Raw genomic sequence first — 22,405 nt, forward strand, 5'->3', positions numbered from 1 at the left:
AAACTTTATCACCACACAGCAGCGCTGAACTCCATGACTTTGAACTCTCTCCTTACATATATGGGATTATACAGTGTAAGTCGTAGGTAATCAGGCTTCTTTCCCTCAATATTTCTGTGTGGAACTCCTCCATGTTGTTGCACATAGCCATGACTCATTTTCACTGGAGGAATCCACTGAATGAACACACTGTTATTTATCTATCCCACTGTGGATATGCCTTTGATACTCTGTAGTTTTTTGACAATTATGAATAAAGTTGCTATGAACATACTACATATACACCCAAGACTGGAGCTGCTGGGTCACAAGGTATATATGTGTACAACCTAGCAGGCAGTGCCAAACACTGCTTGTCCCACATCACACTACCCTGCAGTGTATGGGAATTCCCGTTGATTTACACCCTTGCCAACTTTGGGTATTGCTACTCTTAAATTTTAAGCATTCTGGTGAGTGTGTTTTCATGAGCTAATAAAGTTTTGATTTGCATTTCCCTAAAGACTAGTGATGTGGAACAACTTGTGGTGTGCTTATTCAGCATTTTGATATCTGTTGTTCAAGTTTTCATGCAACTAAAAAAAAAAATCAGTTTATCTCTCCTTTTCTGATTCTTTACATACTTTGGTTATGTGACCTTGGTCAGATAAGTGTGCTGCAAATATCTTTATCACTTAGTGATTTGCCCTTTTCACTATCTTAATAGTATATTACAATTTACTTTCTGAACTTTAAGTTTAATAATTAAGCTTTTCAGTTAGAATTACTGCTTTATGTATAACCCAAGATCACGATGGAGAAGGAAATGGCAAGCCACTCCAGTATTCTTGCCTGGAAAATCCCATGGATGGAGGAGCCTGGCAGGCTACAGTCCATGGGGTCGAAAAGCGTTGGACACGACTGAGCGACTTCACTCCACTTCACTTTTTCACTTCAAGATCATGAAAATAGCCCATGAAGATACTCCACTGTATTCTCTTCTAAAAGTTTTGCTGTTTCACCTTCCACATACAGATCTATAATTTTCAAGATCTAGCACCATTTCGGAGAAGGCAATGGCAACCCACTCCAGTACTCTTGCCTGGGAAATCCCATGGACGGAGGAGCCTGGTAGGCTACAGTCCATGGGGTCGCTAAGAGTCGGGTACGACTGAGCGACTTCACTTTCACTTTTCACTTTCATGCACTGGAGAAGGAAATGGCAATCCACTCCAGTATTCTTGCCTGGAGAGTCCCAGGGATGGGAGCCTAGTGGGCTACCATCTATGGGGTCACACAGAGTCGGACACGACTGACGTGACTTAGCAGCAGCAGCAGCACCATTTACTGAAATGACTGTCATTTTCACAATGCTCTGCAGTGCATAAATCAAGTATCTATTAACACATGTACACAGGTTTGTTCCTGGACTCTCTTCTTTATCACTATTCTATTTGTCTATCCTTGTATCAACCACAGTATCTTAATCAGTGAAGCTTTAATAATAAGTCTTGATATCTATAATATTAAGTTTCCACTATTTCATTCTTCAACTTTGTCTTAGATATTTTGGGCTCTGCATTTCCATACAAATTTTAGAATCGATTTAGAATCAGTTGTCAATTTCAACATAACTCCTAACTTAAAGCTTGGGGCATTATCAACAACTCAGCCCTATTGGGCTCTTAACTTCATGTGTTGTTCTGAGAGCACCAGGACTTTCTCTGCTCCATCAACTGATACCCTGAGGGCTCAGGTCCCCACACACTGTGGTCACTTCTCTGGATTTCCTCCTTCTGCTTCATCTTAGCTCAGTAACTGTTCAGTACCTTATTAACTCTCCAATGCTTCAAAGAGACTATATTATATTTTTACATTTCTGTCCAGATTTTCTGTTTTCAGAGAGGAGGTTTGTCTAAATTCTCTAGCCCTCCATTTTTAGAATCTCATGCCCATAAAGCAAGCTTTGCCCTTCTTTTCTCTTCACTCTTTCTCCACCTTCTGCCCACTCCTTCCCTCCCCAAACTCCCTCATTCTTTTTTTTCTAGAAGAAAAAAGGTGGAGAAGGTGGGAAGATGGGGGATTCAACCATGGAAATTAATGAAGACCACATGTTGACCCTAGAAAGAAAACACCTGCTACGAGAACTGGAGAATTCTTGGGCTTAAGAGAGGCTGCACAGAGAGAAGAGGTCAGCAGAAAGCACAGGAGCTGGAGAGAGGATGGTAAGCCAACATCAGAGAGGTGAGTGACACGTGGAAGGGGTGGAGGAGGAGAGACATACGCAAAAGAAACATCTGCGGAGGCAACAGCTGAGAAGGCTGAAAACTTGAAGAAAGACATCAGTAAATAACAGCTCAGTAAATGCCAAGCAGGGGACACACACAGAAGTCCTCATGCGCTTCCTTCCTCTTCCTCCCACTCACCTCAGCCTCATCAGCTGTCAAAGCAGGACCTGCGGGGACGGAACAAACGCCAGTTTCTTTGGAACAAGCGTTTACCTTTCTTCCTCTTAACTCTCCTCCCCACCTCCCAACCCCACACACGCCCTTTTCTTTAAGGTACCATGGATACGTGCTATCTTGGTCAGGACATGGTGATTCATTAACTTTATTTTTACAGACACAAATAATTGGTCATACTGAAAACATTAAGAAGAGTTCCAAAGGGAAAATGTTCCTTATTGCCCTTGTTGTGCAATAATATAGGGAGCTTTAAGTTGCAGTCTCAAACTATAGCTCCATCTTTCAGACCTGGTATCTCACAGTGACAGATGGCAATGTTAAAAATAAATAGAACATTCAAGTTATTTGTACTGAAGGCAAAGACAGTTTTAAAGTGTGAAACAAGCCTGAGGCTGATAGAACTCACATTATCCTTTTCAAAATGTATTAAGAATGCACATTTCCCTATGCCAGCCCTGAAATGTTGCCCACCAAAGATAAAATATTAGCTTTTGAAGGTGTGCTGTCATTATACATCACTACTAATTTAGAATTAACAACGCCATACAGGTCTATTCATAGAAACCCATTTTCCAGAAATGTCAATAACTGATTAACTTTCTCGTTTTAAAAGTGCTTGAGGTTATCACTATTAGAAATTCACTTTCATATTCAGAACATGGGAGAAAGCATTTGATACAATACCAATATTAAGCTAATTTTTTAAAATTTATTTATTTTAATTGGAGGTTAATTACTTTACAATATTGTAGTGGGTTTTGCCATACATTGACATGAATCAGCCATGGGTGTACATGTGTTCCCCACCCTGAACCCCCCACCCACTTCCCTCCCCAATATTAAGCTAATTTTTAAAAACAGTTTACAGTATATCTGAGGTAACATGATCAAAGATAAGACTTTATAATTAATAAAAGTTAAGTTTATTATAGCAGAAATACATGAAAATAATACACAAGAAATAACAGTAAATTTTTGATATAGAATTTTGGTAACTTTAAAGCAGTGACCACAAAAACTCATGATCATCTCAGATGGATAAAAGTATCGGACAGGGCTTCCCTGGTGGCTCAGTGGTGAAGAGTCCACCGGCCAATGCCAGAGACATGGGTTCGATCCCTAGTCTGGGAAGATCCCACAGGCCATGGAGCAACTAAGCCCATGCGCCACAGCTATTGAGCCTGTGCACTAGGGCCTGAGAGCCGCAACTACTGAAGCCCGCATGGCCCAGAGCCCATGCTGCAAAAACGTGAGAAGCCATCGCAACAAGAAGCCCACACACCACAATAGAGTAGCTCCTGCTCTCCACAACTAGAGAAGACCCAGCACAGCCGAAAATAAAATAACATTGAAAATGGTATCTGACAAAATCCAACACCCTTCTGTGATAAAATCATTCAACAAACTAGGAATTGAAGGGTACTTTGTCAACTTGACAAAGGGCATCTACGAAAACCACACAGTTAAAAATTTTTACATAACAATAAACAATTAGACGACTTCTCCTAAAAGGTCAAAAGTAAGATAAGGATGCCTGTTCTCAAAACTTCAACACTGTAGCACATCCCGGGCAATTGGGCAAGAGTAAGACATAAAAAACATCCATATTGGAAAGGAAGAAGTAAACATGTCTATTCACAAATGACATGATCTTACATATAGAATACACCAAGAAATCTGCTAACAACCTATCAGAACTCATAAATATTTCAACAAAGTTTCAGGATACAAGATTAAGATACAAAATTAATTGTATTTCTATGCACTTGCAATAAACGATAAGAAAATGAAACTAAGAAAACAACTCCATTTACAAAAGCATCAAAAGAATAAAAATAAATTTAACAACAGATATGCAGAACTTAAAAAAAAAAAACTACAAGAAGTTGAATGACATGAAGGATCTAATCAAATGGAAAAAAAACCCCATGTTCAAGGACTGAAAGACTTAAATACTGGCCGGAAGGTAATACTTTCCAAATTGATATGTAGATTCAATAAATACCTATCAGAATCCCAACCATCTTCTTTTAGAACTAACAAGATGATTCTAAAATTCATGTGGAATTGCAAGGCACCTGGAAAAACCAAATCAATCCTGAAAAAGAATAAAGTAGGAGGACCTCCCAACTGCAAAATTTATTACGAAGCAATGGTAATCAAGACAGGGTGGTAGTGGAATAAGAACAGACATATAGATCAATGGAACAGAACTGAAAATCTAGAAATAACTTAATGCGTATAAGGTCAACTGAGTTTCTACAAGGGAGTCAAGTCAATTAAATAGGGAAGAAATAACCTTTTCAACAAATCATGCTCAGATAACTGGATATCCAATGGACTTGAACCTTAAAACCGTACACAAAAATTAACTCAAAATAGGTAGTAGGCTAAAAAGGAAGATCTAAAACTATAAACTTCTTAAAAGAAAATACAGAAGTAAATATTGACCTTGGGCTAAACAACACCTTCTTAGATAAGACATCAAAAGCATAAGTGAGAAAAGAAAAAAATAAATTGAACTTCATCAAATTTAAAAATATTTATGCTTCAACAGATACCATCAAGAAAATGAAAGACAAAACACAGAATTTGAGGAAATGTATGTCTGCAAATCACATTATCTGATAAAGGACTTGTATGTGGAATGTATAACATGACCCAATGGTAAAAAGACAACCAAATTAAAAAACAGACAAAGGTCTGAACATTTCTCCAAAGATACACAAATGGGTAATAAGTAAACACATAAAAAGATGTTCAACATTATTAGCCATCAGGGAAATGCATATCAAAACCATAAAGATGCATCACTTAATACCCACTAAGACAACAATAACCAAAAATACAGTAACAAGGAAATGGAACAATTTGAATTCTCATATACACTGCTGGTGGAAGTGTAAAACAGTGCAGCTGGTTTACAAAGGTAAACTAGTTTGGGGGTTCCGCCAAAGGTTGAACACAGTTATCATATGACCCTGCAATGCTACTGCTACACACATAATCAAGAAATGAAAACATATATATATGTACCAAAACTTGTATACTAATTATTGCATTATTCAAAATAACCCAAAATGGAAATCCAAAGTGAATGGATAAAATAAATACTGTATAACCATACAATGCACTATTATTTAGCCAGACGAGAGAATAAAGCACTGATATATGGATGAACCTTGAAAACATTATGCTAAGTGAAGGAAGCCAGTTACAACAAGACTACATATTGTATGATTCATTTCATTTGTGTGAAAGGTCTAGCTCAGAGAACTCTAGAGACAGAAAGTAGATTAGCAGTTGCTTAGGGCTGGGGCGAGGGAGAGGAGAAGCAGTGTCTGCTAGTGGGCACAGGAGTTTTTTTTTCCAAGTTACTGATGCGACATGTCAAAAAGAAAAGAAAACTACAGCCATCACAACCACTAATGAATAAGTAAGTTCTCTCTGACAGTGTTGTTTTATGCTTAACAAGCTTGGCCAAAGAAGGAGGATTTAATAGAGGATAAAAATGCCTTGAAAAGAGACTGAGAATCTCAGGGTGAGGGGAGAGTAAAGCAGAAGGAGAAATTCATTTGATCACTTTCTCCTCCTTCTAAATTCTTTATTCTTTGTTTTTATTTTCTTTCCAAAAATTTACATCACATTAAAAAGTTCCTGATGAAGTATTCTGTAAAATTCATCCAGATTAAGTCACCCCAATAAAAACAAGTTTCCACTGTTTTTTATTTTTACTCCCTACAACACACTGCTTTATATATCTGTACAATATTCCACACACTTATGCAGCACTGTAAATATATTATATAAGTAATAAGAAATGCTGTTTAAAATAGTTTGGATGTTCACAGGCACTGATAAGATATACTTTCCCTTCATTTATTAATTTTCAGCTAATCATATTATCTTCATGTCAGGTCCTTAAACCTAGCATTTTCTTTTATCATTTTGCTCATTAATTAGCCACATTCCTACTATATAATTGCAAAAGCAAATAATGACAAAGCTTAATGGAGCAAACAGTTCTTAAAATTGCCTAAAATTCTGAATGCATGTAAACCTTTGTGAAATGATCAACAGAGAAAAAAGAATACACTAAAAATCAACACCACATTAAAATTAAGAATGCATATTATGACAATGAACACAACAGCTAAGCAAGCTGCGTGCCTGACTGGAAGAGAAAATCTGGATCTTTAAGCAGTGGGTAAATAACCACACTAATGAGAAAGAGTACTCACCTGGTTTTGGCACTGAGTTGGTCACTGACTGGGGAACTTTCTGATTAATTAACTCAACACAGTGTCCAGGGAAGAGTCCCACCTAAAGAAGAAAGGCAGCAGAGAGAGGATTCTAAACCAGGGAACAGACCAGTGTGTGAGCATTGCCAATTCAATTCCAGTAATGTGCTCCACAGCCCCTCCCAGCGATTCTGCTATCCCAAGACTCTAAATCACTGACGATGCCAATTATACAAACAAATAAAACAAGCTGTTGCTATGAGTATATAGAGGCATGTGTTTTATTTGCCTAAAAGTCTGTCTTCTTTTCTAGTTTTAGCTTTTAATTTCCCAAACTTCTTTTACTCTAATTAAAATATTTAGTCTGATACCAAGCTATGCATGGCAAGAGGTATAATTTATACCTGTTAATAGTTTACTTTGCTGAAATTTCAATCCAGTTGTGTGAACACCTCTACTGCCCACTTTCATATTTACCGACTTCTCTATGATTTTTTTTCAAAGCAACACTAAACCACATGCAACTTTTTTGTTTATTTTTCCTTCATTCTCTCATAGGTTCAGTGAAAAATGACAAGACTAAATTAAAGTAACCTGACGAAACAATTGCTCACTTAAAATTCTGGTATTCATTCTTGGTAAAGAGTCAGAAGTGTGTGGATAAGTGGGGAAGCAAGAGAAGAAAACAACCAATCTCGGCTTTGAAAAAGCACACCAAATTGACCTGGTAGCAAGTTGCTCATGGTGTTAGGAAGACCCCCAAGGAGCTGTGATAGGAAAATACTGAGCTCCAGATCACCCAGAGATACTACATAGCCAACAGAATGAATACAGATATGAAGATCCGGGAAACAAAAGTAAAAAGGAAATTTTTACCAATATTTATAGATGTTTTCTTAGATAGGAATATGATTGGGCTGCCAAGCAGCAGATGTTAAAGCTGAAACAAGAAAACTACATCACTTTGTACATCCCTCTGTTGACAGACTCTGGGGAAGAAAGGAACAGCTTTCCAAGAGTCTGACTCATCGTGAAGGTCTGAGCTGTATAATTTTCATCTGTGTGGGAGTATTTCACATACTAATTTGCTGCATTCTTACTTCAATTTCTTGATCGATATTCTATGTTAGCTCTTAAAATTATGAAGATGTAACCAGTTATCATGAGTTGAAAGGGCTTATTAATAAACTATCAGCTTGTTTAAAAGATCTGATTTAGGATCTTAAAGTTCCTATATGCACTGCCTTCTAAAATGATGCTGTAAGTATCTGTTTTATTGGTGAAATTCTATACCATATTTTACTCAACTTCCTATTTAACTAATCAACAAGTAGAAATTCTTCCAAGATTGGTTAGAACCAGATGAGAATCAATTTGAAAAATCCTTCTCATTCTCTCTTACACAAACCACTTCTAAGGGAATTACTTATGGTTAAGTGTAGCCCCGGGATTGGGGCTTCCCAGGTGGGTCAGTGGGTAAAGAATCCACCTGCAATGCAGGAGATATGGGTTCAATCCCTGGGTCAGGAAGATCCCCTGGAGGAGGGCATGGCAACCCACTCCAGTATTCTTGCCTGGAGAATTTCATGGACAGAGAAGCCTGGTGGGTTACAGTCCATGGGGTCACAAGGAGTTGGACACAACTTAAGCAACTGAGCATGCACCTAGCCCCAGGATTAAGAGGGCCTCGGTTCTATTCTAGGCCTGCCACTTACTGGGCTGGGTTTATAACTTAGGCTCCGTTTCAGTTTCTTCCTCTAAACATAATGATCTTGTGCCTAACTCATAAGGTTTGTTATGAGGATTAAACAGATGAGTATAAGCAAAACGAATGTAGTAAGCACTTGTGCAACATTATCTGTTCTTTATTATTCCAGTATGTTGGCCACTAGAAGACCTAGAGGGTTTCGGCTCCTCCAATGTATAGATGTGACATGTAATACCTACTACCTTTTGCCTGCATGTACTTAAGTTTCCTCACTATCAAATATCACTCTTTCCATAAAATTCTAACTCATTTCCATTTATAAACATCTTCTGCAATTCGCTATAGAGAAAAGACCACTCATTTCCTAGGCTCTGTGATCTGCAGCAAATTGCTTAATATCTGTTTCTTAATTCATAAAAATGGGACATCATTAGCTACCTGAATAATCTGTGTAAAAGCACCTAGTCTAGTTTCTAAACTCAAATATCTGTCAGCAAATAAAAATAGCTTGCCATTATTTCTTCACAAGATTCAACAAAGCTTAATGATCTTCTTTAAGGAATTATATCAAACTGGTACATACTAGTTGCACTTTCACCTTTTAAATGTCTCAAGGTCCAGGTATATGGGGGGAAAGCTGCTGTGTATTATGCAGAGGTAGGTCCATGGGAGGTTCACCCAACGTCTAATTCCCATCCCTGCTCGCCTATCTCCCTTTAGTATAAAGTGCAATATTACTAAATGCTTCTGCTGCTGCTAAGTCACGTCAGTCGTGTCGGACTCTGTGCGACCCCATAGACGGCAGCCCACCAGGCTCCCCCGTCCCTGGGATTCTCCAGGCAAGAACACTGGAGTGGGTTGCTCTTTCTTTCTCCAATGCATGAAAGTGAAAAGTGAAAGTGAAGTCGCTCAGTCCTATCCGACTCTTAGCGACCCCGTGGACTGTAGCCTACCAGGCTCCCCCGTCCATGGGATTCTCCAGGCAAGAGTACTGCGGTGGGTTGCCATTGCCTTCTCCGATTACTAAATGCTAGCTGAACTAAATACTCAGTTTTCCAGATTCCTTGCGTTCAGGGTGTAGCCATGGCACATGTGAAAAGCTCTACTACGACTATCCTGTCTCTTCTTTCTGCTGTGTACCCAGGTGTTGGGAATGGATCAGCAGTCGCAATCATCTAACCTTAAAGAAAGGCCAAGAGGATCTTAGATAATTCTGCCTAGCTTCATTAAGCTGCTGACTCAACTGCAGCAATGATACCTTTTCTGTTTGCTTTTGTTTCTTGAAGCCAAAAGCACTTCTAACTGTAACTCTTTACTTAAGACAGTTATCTTAAGTAAGACAGTTAAGATAACTGTCTTACTTAAAAGAGCTAATTCTGTGTACTTGAGAAAAGCAATAGATTCTATTTTCTTATTATAAAATTTCAACCATAAAAAAATGAAACTGTGTTCCATTGAAAATACACACATAACTAACCCTAAAATTACAGTTAATGAACATTTTAAATTTTCTGCCACTTCATGGATCACAGCCTTATGGCGAAGGGGCTTGCGTAACTCAATGAAGCTATTAACCATGCCGTGCAGGGCCATCCAAGAAGGATGGGTCACAGTGAAGAGGTCTGACAAAACATAGTGCATACTTAAGCCAATATTTTACCAAATATAAATTAACTCTAATAAACTCAAAATGCTCAATGTTAAAAGTGACTGGAATTCCAACAATATGAGCTATGAATTATATTTTCCTGTTTCCTGTATTGTTTTCTCTGCAGAAGTGGCATTTTCTAAAGCTCTAATTTAAATGACTGAGAAAGGTGAGAGGAATTCAATATATTTGGCAGGAGTCAAAATGAATTTCTACTCTAGGAAGAGGAGGGAAAGAAAAGAAAAGATGAGCATCCAGCGTCCACAAGGGTAGAGGAGTAGCTAATAAAAATAAAATAACAGAAAAAAAAAAAAAAGACAAGGCTGAGGGATGGGCTTAAAGGAGGGATAGAGAACTTTCAGTCTGGTAGTTTTCCCCTGAGTCAGTTTGGCATGAAGAAGAAAGAAGAGTATATGGATGTAAGAGACACAGAGGCAGAAGAGATGGAAACTGTCATAGGATTAGACACATGAAAAGTTAACTCAGATGCTTCTGCAGTTCTTTCCCACTTTTACTGAGGTATAGCTGACAAACAAGCTGTGCACATTTAAAATGTACATTCTGATAAGTTGACACCCATAAAACTGTATCCACATTCAAAATTATGAACATATTTATCAACCCCCAGAGTTTCCTTGTAACTCTCTGTAATTTCTCCCTCTCCCTAGCAGCCCTCGCCCCTGCTCAACAAGCAACCAAGTTCTACCACTACACATCACTTTGCAGTTCCTACACTTTTATATGAATAGAGTCATGCAGAATGTACTTTGTTGTTGGTTTTCTTTCATTAATTATTTTGAGGATCGTCATGTTGCTGTATTTATCACTAATTCTTCCTTTATATTCCTTAGTAACATTCTATCGTGTAAATGCCACTGTTCGTTTATTCATTGATCTCTTGCTGATGAGATAACTGGGTTGCTTCCAGCTTAGGGCCATTACGTATATGGTTGCTATGAACTGGCACCTGTGAGTTTCTGTATGAAGGCAGATCTTCTTTTCTCTTGGATAAACACCTAGGAGCAGAATGGCTTGATCCTGCCATCGGTATATGTTTGAAACACTGACAAACTGTTTTCCAATTGGCTGGAGCATCTCACATTGCCCCAACTATGTCAGTGTTCCAATTCCTCCACATCCTGCTGTTCCAGTAAGTATGTAGCAAGGTCTCACTGTTATTTTAATTGCATTTCTCTAATCACTGCTGAAGCTGAAACTCTAATACTTTGGCCACCTCATGCGAAGAGTTGACTCATTGGAAAAGACCCTGATGCTGGGAGGGATTGGGGGCAGGAGGAGAAGGAGACGACAGAGGATTGGGATGGCTGGATGACATCACCAACTTGATGGTCATGAGTCTGAGTAAACTCCGGGAGTTGGTGATGGACAGGGAGGTCTGGCGTGCTACAATTCATGGGGTCAGAGTCGAACACAACTGAGCAACTGAACTGAACTGAACTGAATCACTGTGGTTAAGCATCTCTTGACAGGTTTATTTGTCATGTATGTTTTTGGTTAACTGTTCCCATATTTGCTATTTTTTTTAATTGAGTTCTGTCCTCATGTTGAATTTTAAGAATTCTTTATATGTTGGAGATACAAGTACTTGATCAGATATAATCACTGCAAATATTTTTTCCCAGTCTGTAATGCATCTTTTTATTGTCTTATAAATAACGCCTTTCAAAGAGCAGCAGTGTTAAATTTTGATGAAATTTATTATCTTATGATTGTTCTGATAACACATCTAAGAAATCTTTGCCTAATCCAAAGTCACAAAAGTTTCTCCTATGTTTTCTTTTAGAAGCTTTTTAGTTTAAGATATACATTTTGGGTACATGACCTATTTTGTGTTAATACGTGCAGATGGCACAAGAAAAAAATAAAAGGATTTATGAAGGCATATGGATATCCAACTGTCCCAACATCATTTGTGAAACAGATCATGTTTTCACTGAATGGATGTTGAACCTCTGTTGAAAACAAGCGTCCACGTATGTATGGGTCTACTTCTGACTGTTCTGTCCTGTTGAGTTACTTGTCCATCTCTCCCCTAATGCCATATTCTATTGTTACTGCAGTTTTACAGTTAAGTCTTCAAATCAATTAGTGTTAGTTCTCTGACTCTGCTCTTCTTTTTCAAATTTGTTTTGGCTGTTTTTTTCTAGGTCCTTTGTATTTCCATATGAATTATTAAATCTGTGTATTGATTTCCACAAAAAAACCTGCTGGGATTTTGACTGGGATTAATTTTAGAAGAGATGATATTTTAACAACATAAAGACTTCCAACCCATACATAGGGTATATATCTCTTGTTTTTAAAATATTCTTTATCTCAGAAATGCTTTGTAGTTTTCAGTACACAGATCTTTTGTATCTTTCTTCCGATATATCCCTAAGTCATTCATAGTTTTGATACTATTACAAGTAAGTTTTATTCTGTTTTGTGATTGAGGTTAATGCTACTGGTCTGCGCACTACATTTGAAGTAACAAGACTTCCATGAAGTTGTCCCTAGTATACACAACTGTGTATTTCAAGTATGCAACTCACTTTTATTTCTCTTTTATATTATATGTGAAAAATTATATTGACTTTTTTGAAATTGTGTCTGTATCTTGTTATGTCATTTGTAAATTTCATTTCTGAATTCTAAGGAAGGATTTTAGAAATTATTTATCATAACAAATGGGTGTATGGTTTGATGATGCTAAGAACTACTTCTGTAAGCCATTTTTTTCAATAATTTCCAAGAAACTGAATGTTTAAGAATCATTTGGTAGGACTTATTTTGAAGTTATAATAAATTAACAAAAGGCTATCTAGAAACTAGTTTCTCTCTAAATGTCAACGGCAGCTGCTAATGGCACTAGAAAGAAAAATAAAGACAGCAATAAGAAACAAAGAAAATAATTTCAGAAAATTTACATATGTTTTGTGATCCAAGGGGGAGAAATACAAAACCACAACTCACCAAGTTCATGTCTGGCTGTATCACTGACTTACTGTCTTTACGAACCAAAACCATCTTCCCAAATTCCTTTGATTTCTTCAATTGTAAGGTGACAATTTAGGACCAGGTGATCCTCTGCCATTTTTTTTAACCTTAGAAATCGATGATTCACACATGTAGACAAGTAGAAGCCACTACTGGTTCACTGCACTACTACTATGATCTGTTCTTTGCCCAGAATACCTAAGTTTCTACCTAAGCCCTGACACTAAACAGCAAAATAATAACAGGCCAGTAGTTTAGTCCTCTTTTGCTTTAGTTTCTTTGTCAGTAAGAGAGGTAATCAAAGTACCTTCTTCTAGTGTGAGAATTAAAGGTTAACAGGAAGCACACAGAAGAGAACCAAGAAGTGTTACAATGCCTTGTATTTGTAGCACCACACTCTGACTCTCCCTTCCCCTGAAATCCTGTAAACACTACAGATGAAAAATTATGTAATTTTCCTATTACTCAACTGGAGAGGAAATATTCTGCTCTACTTAATTTTGAGTAATGAAAAGGTGCAGCTTTGAATTCTGCACATAAAATGATGGTCTTCATATAAATATAAGTGGGTGAACTGTCTTCCTCTATTAAACTACTTACTGCAAGAGCCAAGGTTTCCAAACATCTTCCCCGTGGGATAAAGAAGGCTTTTCTGAAAGTAAGCTTTCTGGAACCACGTTAAACTCCTGAGGTAAGGGAATGCTTATTGCTGAAGAGCTGCTTGTCTGCCATTCGTGCATGGAAACCCTCACACGACAGGCTGGGGTAACTATGAAAATAAATCCAGTGACCCTTGACCATCTTGCGGAGAACCAAGAGAACATGACTGAATAGGATTCTGTCACACTCTAAGTGGTATTTTATCCATTAGGCTGACTGCATCCCAAATATGTCTTGGGAGCTTTTCTGGGGTAAAAGGAGAACACTCACTAAGCAGAGTTTTAATTCTTTCTCTACCTGCACAGGATAAACACAGGGAGGCTGAGTCAGTGGTTCTCACATTTTGTACTTAATAATCATCTGAGGAACATGATAAAATTCAGATTTCTGTCCCCCATCTCCAGAGATCAGTTTTATCTGGTTTTAATATGTTTCTCAGGTCATTCTGATACTTACGGCTCCCAGATAAAATTCTGAGAAACACGGCATAAACAAATAATCCTCAGACATTAACACTTTACATTTGTAACATGCCTGTTATATAAGGAAAAAAAAGACCTTCCAGGCACCTCACCTCACATTTCCAACCACAGTCCACCAGCAGACACAAAAAGGCCATGTATTTTTAACAAGAAAGAAAATGAGGTTTTTTTTTCTTTCTGAAATATACATTACATGATGAAACTCTTCAGAAAACAAAGGTAAAAGGCTCAATATACTCTTTAGAAGACAAGTAAAAAAAAAAGATTTCAGCATTTCAAATTACTATAGTTAATATAATTTCACACTTCCTACTCCTAGAAGTTTAAGAAAAGAAACACAGTCACAGTATAATTTAGAAACATGGATGAACTAATCCTTCTGTTCCCACAGCTAAATTATGGTCTAGGTTAAAACAACATACAGACTAGAACTTGGCAGAATGTTGACCTTTATCAACCACCAGCTGATTGACTGATTTACCTACAGCTCAGAGTAAGCACTGCTTCCAGCAGAGTGGTCTAAGGAACACCGGGGCCAGAATCACATGGATAAGAATGTATCTTAATCCTATCCCACAATCACTGAGACAGAACCTGAGGGTTTATGTCACAGGATTTTATGTTTTGACATGTTCCCTATGCAACACATCATAAGCTCACCAAATAAAGTTTGAGAATCAGAGGTGAAGAGAGAGTAGAAGGAGTTATTAGTAATAGAGAAATGAAGACAGCAGTACAACACCCTTATCTGTATCAGTAAATGCCATTCCTTGGACTGACTTTATTTGCAAATTCTGACAACAATGTAATAAATGCCATCACACGCCTATTAGAATGATTGAGAACAAACAAACCAACTGAGAACCATCAAATGTAGATGAGAATGCAGAGCAGCATCACCACTGTTGCTGGTGGGAAGGCAAAATGGCAGAACCACTTTAAAAGACAGTTTGGTGGTTTCTTACAAACCTAAGCATGATCTTACCATACAACACAGCAAGTGTACTCCATGGTATTTACCTGAAGGAGCTGAAAACATATCCACACAAAAATCTGCATGTGGATATATACAGCAATATTATTCATAAATGCCCCAAACTAGAAGCAACCAAGATGCATTTTAATAAGTGGATGGAAAAACAAAATTATGGCACATTCATAACCATGAATGATAAATGAATGATAACAAAGGAACTATCAAATCATGGAACGATCTGGAGGAACCTTAAGTGCAGCTTGAAAGCCAGCTTGAAAAGGCTCCATATTATACCATATGATTCCAATTATACAATGCTTTGGAAAAGGCAAATCTATGGAGATAGTAATCAGTGCTTGTCAGAGATCAGGAGGAGAGAAGATGGACAGGTGAGAGCACAGAACATTTCAAGGACTGGGAAATCACTTTGTATGAATGATCCATGTCATTATGCATTTGTGAAAACCCACAGAACTACAGACATCACAAAGAGTGAGTCTTAATGAAAATATGGATTATAGTTAATAATCATGTGCAAATATTGGTTCATTAAATGTAACAAAAAGCAAACCCCAACACTGTTTCCATCACTGTGGTGGAGGATGTGACACTAACACTTTGTACTCTTATCCATGTGATTCTGGACCTGGTGTTCCTCGGACCACTCCCAGAAACAGTGGTTACACTGCGCTGTAGGTAAACTCTGCTCATCAGCTTGTGGTTAATAAAGATCAGCATTTTGCTAATTCCATTCAGTGAATTATAAAACATAAAGCAATATGTTAACAGGAGAAACTATGTGTGTGGGATAGATAATATATGAAACTTGGTGTATTATCTGGTCAATTATTCTGTAAATTTGTACTAAATGATAAGAATCTATTAATTATTTTGAAAATAATAATAAAAAATAAAACAAAGTCACAAGCTAGCAACTGCACAGCATCAGCTCGCTGGACTGAAGGGAAAGGTTCCGCATGCCACCTGCACTCTGTCATGTCCCGACAGCTGGCCAGAGACAACAACCCCTGTGACTGAGGGGAAAACAGGGGAGCCCACATAACACATCAGAAACACATCGAGCAAGGCAGACCTGCGGTGGAGACACGGGGCCCACATACTGACAACACATCTCCAGAACACTCTCCTCCAGGGTCAGAGCAGCACACCGCAAGGCCGGCCCACAGCCTGAGAAGCAACAGCCCACATCTCTGCTCCCCTCCACCCTCTCTCCTGAGAGTGGGCAGCTCCAAATGGCCTTGATTCCCAGGAAGACCACTGTTCAAGCTACCCCAGGGCCAAGCCCAGCCCCTCGTCTCCTGCTACTGTAGTCCAAAGAAAGCAAGTGACCGGTCTAAGGCTGTTGAGAGAGGAAGTAATAGCAAGACTGAAACACAACTATCATTTAAAAGCCAAATTTACTTTTTCATCCTGTTGGGTCCCTACCATTTATAGCTCATTTCCATGAACGTGAAGAATTGATCCCTTAATAAGATAAGGGATCCCTTATCCCTTAATAAGATCCCTTAATAAAAAGCTGGTTAAGACCAGCTTTCCATTTAGTTTTATATTTAATCAGAAGCACCAATTATTAATAGCAATTAAGAAATCAGCACAGCTAAAGTAGAACTACAATTAATACACGTGAGAAAATTTGTGGGTAACAAAGATATAAGGTTAATCAATTTAGTGTTAATTTGGTGTTAACAAATTAAATTGTTATGAATGCTTTATAACAAATTGAGGTGTAAATCAAATCAAGTTTTATTTGAATTATGTACATTTAAAAATCAACATTTATTGAGTGAGAAATATGCACCAAGTCTGCTCTAGGTACTTTACATATTTTATCCTCACACATTTAATCTTCTCGATAATCTTAAGAGATTAACAGCAATCCTACAATCCCCATTTTACAAATGGGGAAACTGAAGTACAGAAAAGTAAAGCAACTTGCTGAAAATAACACAAGATTAAAACCCAAGAGATATAGCACCAGAACCCATGTTTTTAGCCACCATGCTGTCCTGTTTTAAACTGTATGATTTTTTTTCATAAAACACATTTTATAGAAATCTAATAGTTTTTATATGCATATAAAGCTGTATTTATATAACAGCCATTAACATTTCCAACTGTACAGCATGAGCATTTAATCTACCCAGCATTTTAGGAACATTGTTATAAATAGGCAACTAAAACCCACGAGTTATATACTAAGGATGCAATTTTAAAGCATTTTTAGATGTTCTTCTAGTGATAGTTTTAAAAGCTAAAAGGAAACTTTTCTATCCTGTGGAAATTAGTGACATCTAAGAGATGCTGTTGTCAGGTCTCAAATTACTTAGGCATATAAGGAAAAAGAAAGAGACAGCCTTAGATTCTGCTGTTATTCAGCTATTAACACACTGTTTACATTAACAGTTATAATGCATTAAAAGACACTGATCAAGCTGACTTAACTAGAGGGAAAACATATGTGATTCATGATTTTAAACCACTATGAAAAGTGAGCCACAGTTACAGGCCCGATAATCTAAAAGAGGTCAGCAGGCAGGTGGCTCTCCTCACACTTCAACTATTCCACCGTGTGGGACAGAAGAGGAGATCTTCTTCCACAGCAGTAACTAGAAAAGGAAACCCAAGTCTAACGTCATCTACATTTTTTTTTTTTTTTACCACTGCAGACAAAATTTCTGATAACAAAGTCCACTGCCAGCACACCACTGTAAACAGAACTACTACCAAAAGAGAACATGTTCTTTGAATTTTTCACACCGAATTCTTTGTTGCCTACCTGAAATCCATGCTTGCCTCTCCACCATGTACTTAACACTTTGGGGGGCATGTCAATAACAGAAACAATGTCTCCCACCTAGGAGAAAACATGTTAAGTGAAATGTTTTTAATCAAATTGTAAAGCAATCGTCTGCCTAGAATGTAAATCTAAACTGTTAAACTTTAAATCTGAACTGTATCTTATTCTCTGGCTCATTATTTCTAGAAAGACATTAATATTTCTTTCTGTAAAGAATTTAATAATCTTAACCATTTGTTAAGGAGAGGTTTACAAAAAGTTAAGCAGCACGAAGACTGTGGTCCAAGTAACATGTGTAGTAACTTCAGAAAGCCTGATTGACAGTGTGAGATTTTTTAACACTAGGCATCATCACAGAGTTAAAAAACTATTACTGCTGCTACTAAAGGTGATCAGATTCACTTATAAAAGGAAATTTTAAATTACCATATTTAGAACAACAACAGCTTCTATTAATACACTCAGTGAGCTGCTTGCCATGTGCCAGGCACTGGGCTGAGCAATTCACGTATCTTATTTCATTACATAGGAACGCTCTAAGATGTCTACAATTACTGGGTTATTCTTAGTACATGTAAAATTGAATGACAGCTACATTTCTTTCAAAAGGCGGTTCAATATAACATTCCTATTGAACAGCTGACTTTGTTCACCCTAAAAGACAAACTAATGAGTTTATACAAACTTTTACAAAATCCTAAGTATAAAAATAGCAAAAATAGTTTTTAATAATATACTTAAAGGAAGTTGTAATCTTCAATCAAAATAAGTGATGATCTCTGTGATAAACCAGTTAGGCACTGCAGAACAATGTTGCTAGTGTACACAATATTGCTTCACGAATTTTTGTGGTATATTCATGACTAATTTTTCCAGTCATGAACATCCTCTTCACAAAACCATATTTGCTAACAGACACGGTATCTTTCAAGATCAAGGATTCTTTGTGTATAGAGCTAAAAATTTAGTTGAGAACTATTTGAATTCTGTACTGTAAAAACGTACACTTTTTTTCTCTTAAATTGAATAATTGCCAGCATTTTCTTTTGATCTCTCATCAGCCAGTATTAACAGAAGAAACTTAAATCCCCTTTTTTTGTATCTGATAGCAAGAAATGTTCATTTCACTTTTCATTTGGTCTTTACCTCAATCTATGAACAAAAAGAAAAAGTATCACTGGGTATTGTTTTTAGGTGCCAAAAAAAAAAAGACAAAAGACAAGAAGATCTGGCTTTCAAGAAGCTCATAGAGACAAAGAGGAGAACAACTTTGATTGAATGTAATAAGTGACTCTCAGAGATAAGCCTTGAGAACAGCTCAGAATGACATTCAGTGCAGGCTCTGGGCAGGAGTTAGTGGGGCAGAGGGGCGGGGGTGGGGGTGGGGTGGGGGGAGAAGTGGAGTATGTATTTCTTGGAGTAGAAGGAAGAAAATCAGGGAGACTTCCTAGAAGAAATGGGGGACATTTAAGCTGAATTTTTAAGAATGAGTATAGTCATTAAAATAAAAATAGATGGCATGCCAGGCTGAAAGACAATAATGGGCAGAAACACCTGGTGCTTTTTGTTAAGTAAATGACTGACACAAAGATGAGGCTAGAAAGGCAGCACAGACTGAGCTAACACAGAGTATCTTTGGTCACTTACCTCTAAGGTCAATTCATCTGGGGCCCGAGCAGTGTACCTCTTGATAACATGGGCAGCACCAACAGCAGGAGTGTTAATAGAGGATTCTTCATGAACTAGAAGGTGATTTCCCTTATTATCAATCTAGAACAAAGAAAATATACTATGAGATGGTTAAAGACATGGGACTTGCAAGTTTCTTGGTGTATCTATATAACTCAACTCGATTTAGAAAAACTATAACCCAAAGAATCTTAAAAGAAAAAAAAAAAACCCACTTACTGACTACTTACTATATACCAGTCATTGTATTGTACATATATTATATATATAATTGAATCTTCACAACTTTAAAAGATACTTATCATCATTATCAATACCTAACAATGAAGATGCTAAAGCCAAAGAGATTTACGTAAATTACAGAAGATTAAATAATTTGTCCCAGATCACACAGCCAATAATGAAGAAACAAGATCTCAATGCAAGTTGTACTGGCTCTAAGTTCTATATTCTTTCTACTTTTCATCATCTTCCCAATTTTCACTTAGAAAATAAAGTAACTTTACCTATGCAAATTAAAGAAAAAAATCTAACATACTGACTGGATACTGTATCACTCAAAACATTCTTAAATCAGATCCTTTAAAAGGATTTAATTTAATTTAAATGACTAAAAACTATTTTCATTACTAAGTCAATTAAATATGTATATATATACACACACACACACACCTTGCTAAATGTATAAACATTAATATATTGAATACCAAAACAACAGGTGTCATTCTGATTCATAAAATAATATTAAAACTAGCTTCCTGGATTATCAAAAAAGACTTGAGATAAAAATATTTAATGTACCATCTCTATCTTCCAGAAAACATGAATAAGCCCCACTTATTCGATTCCTGAAACTCAATAGCTATCAAAATTCACATGGGATTTCTTTCATAGGTAATTAACTCTAATAAAGAGTGAACTAGATTAATACCTCCATCCAAGTAAGGGCAGGTCCACAGTTGATCTTGTTCCCAGCAATAGCTGAAAGGCGGGACAGGTAAGCCATAAGCATCTGAGTGACCGACTAAAGAAAAAGAGAAGATTCAGTGGTAACAGCTTCTCACTGCTAAAGAAACTGGTGTAAACTGGTTGTTTCTGGGAGGAAAAAATCTGCAGATTTTCAGGCATTTTCATAGTCACAGAGGTTCTTCATAGAGGCTTCACAACTCCATGAACTGACACTACGGGCACTTAACATAATTTCCTATTTGTTGCATAATTCCCTTTCACTCCGGCCCCTCATCATCAGGGGTCATATAGCTTCTAATTTGGTTGCCTTCCCTTTCTATTTTTGTACTGAAAATGTAAAATGACAGCACAGACATAATTACGTTCCTTCCCAGCTTCTCCCCACTACTCTGAAACTTTCTCCAAGGCCTGCTGCAGTCTTCGCCCACCCAGCCGTGGCAGGACAGTTCACGCGTGATCCTCCACCTCAAGTCAGCTGATGGTCCAGGCATGGGACCCAACCGTAGCCTAACAGGAGTTGCTGCAGGAATCAGGAACTCCTAATTTCAGCTCCGTTTGGCTGCTCTTTTACAAAGAGATAAGAACCCGGTACCTGTTGGGAGCGGTCATGTTCTGAGACAGTCTGAGAAAGAAAAACCAACAGACAGAGAAGGGAAATGGAGGCAGAGAGACGTCCAGGTTTTCTTTTTTTTTTTTTTTCCAGGTTTTCTATCATACGACAGAAACTGTGGTTTCAGGACATTCCTGAGGCTTTGCCACAGTGGCAGTTTTTGCATGACTGGAGCCTCTACTTTGCCTCCACTATGTAATTGCCCAGGAATTAATTACAGATTTGGAAGGGTTTTCCCCTCGGGACTTGCACTATTCTCAAGCATCCATTGTGGCTGCTAAGCAGTCTAATGCCAATACATTCCTTGTCCCTTTGAGAAAAATCTCGTTTTTGCTCTCTGGAGGCTTTTTGAGTTTCCTCTCTGCTTCTGGCATTTTGAAATTTTATAATGTTTCTAGCTGTTATTATATTTAACACTTAATGGACTGATTTAATCTGAAAACAGGCTCTTTTAATTTAGGGAAACATTATGCTTTTGGAGAACCAAATGGCAACCCACTCCACTATTAATGCCTGGAAAATCCCATGGACAGAGGAGCCTGGCAGGCTACAGTTCATGGGGTCGCAAGAGTCGAACACAACTTAGTGACTAAACCACCACCACCATTATGTTTTTAGCCACTTCCATCCACTCTCTCCTCCTATAACAACTCCTATAAAGCAGCAGGAACTTGCAGGAGCTTCTGGATCTGCTCTCTGGGACTCTCGACTGTTCTCTCACAACTTTTTATCCCCTTGGGGCTGCGTTCTTACAGAGTTTGCCCTTCCTGCTCACTAATTCTCTCTTCGTCTAAGTCCATTTTGCATGTCGTCCGGCTGTTAATGCTTGTTATTATTAAAATTAACTTAAATGACCATATGTTCATTTCTAAGAGCTCTAATCATTTTATTTTTATAAACTCTATCCTTATTCCATGAATGTGACTGACTTGCTTTCTCTCAGGATGGTAGTCACGCTTCTGAAAGCCCTCTGCTGGCTCTTCCGTTACTTCATTTATTCCAGTTTTTACACTGAAGATTTCTAGTTTACCTGTCCCTCTGCAGTCCTCCTGCAGAAGTTGCTCAAACTGTATTATCTTACCCCCATAAATCTTATCCTGTCCACTCTCTAAGATTCCTCACAATTTTGGACTCCCTGATGGTTATATTCATTTTCTAAT

At 37.6% G+C, this 22,405-nt stretch overlaps 1 protein-coding gene across 5 annotated transcripts in view; it reads right to left on the reverse strand.

The window, feature by feature from the left end:
• The window catches only part of ARHGAP32 (Rho GTPase activating protein 32), a 191,257-nt gene that overhangs the window by 47,355 nt on the left and 121,497 nt on the right, over nt 1–22,405 (reverse strand). For 3 of the 5 annotated variants that reach the window (XM_043452466.1, XM_043452463.1, XM_043452465.1), the window contains 4 exons: nt 20,598–20,690; nt 19,625–19,747; nt 17,957–18,034; nt 6,686–6,767 (listed from right to left, as the gene is read on the reverse strand). In XM_043452466.1, coding sequence (XP_043308401.1) covers nt 6,686–6,767; nt 17,957–18,034; nt 19,625–19,747; nt 20,598–20,690 — 376 coding nt within the window. Of the gene's footprint in view, nt 1–6,685; nt 6,768–17,956; nt 18,035–19,624; nt 19,748–20,597; nt 20,691–21,227; nt 21,340–22,405 lie in introns of those variants that run through there. The other 2 variants (XM_043452467.1, XM_043452468.1) reach the window with 2 other exon arrangements.

Source organism: Cervus canadensis, chromosome 29 (assembly GCF_019320065.1).
Source record: "Cervus canadensis isolate Bull #8, Minnesota chromosome 29, ASM1932006v1, whole genome shotgun sequence".
Lineage (NCBI taxonomy): Eukaryota > Metazoa > Chordata > Mammalia > Artiodactyla > Cervidae > Cervus > Cervus canadensis.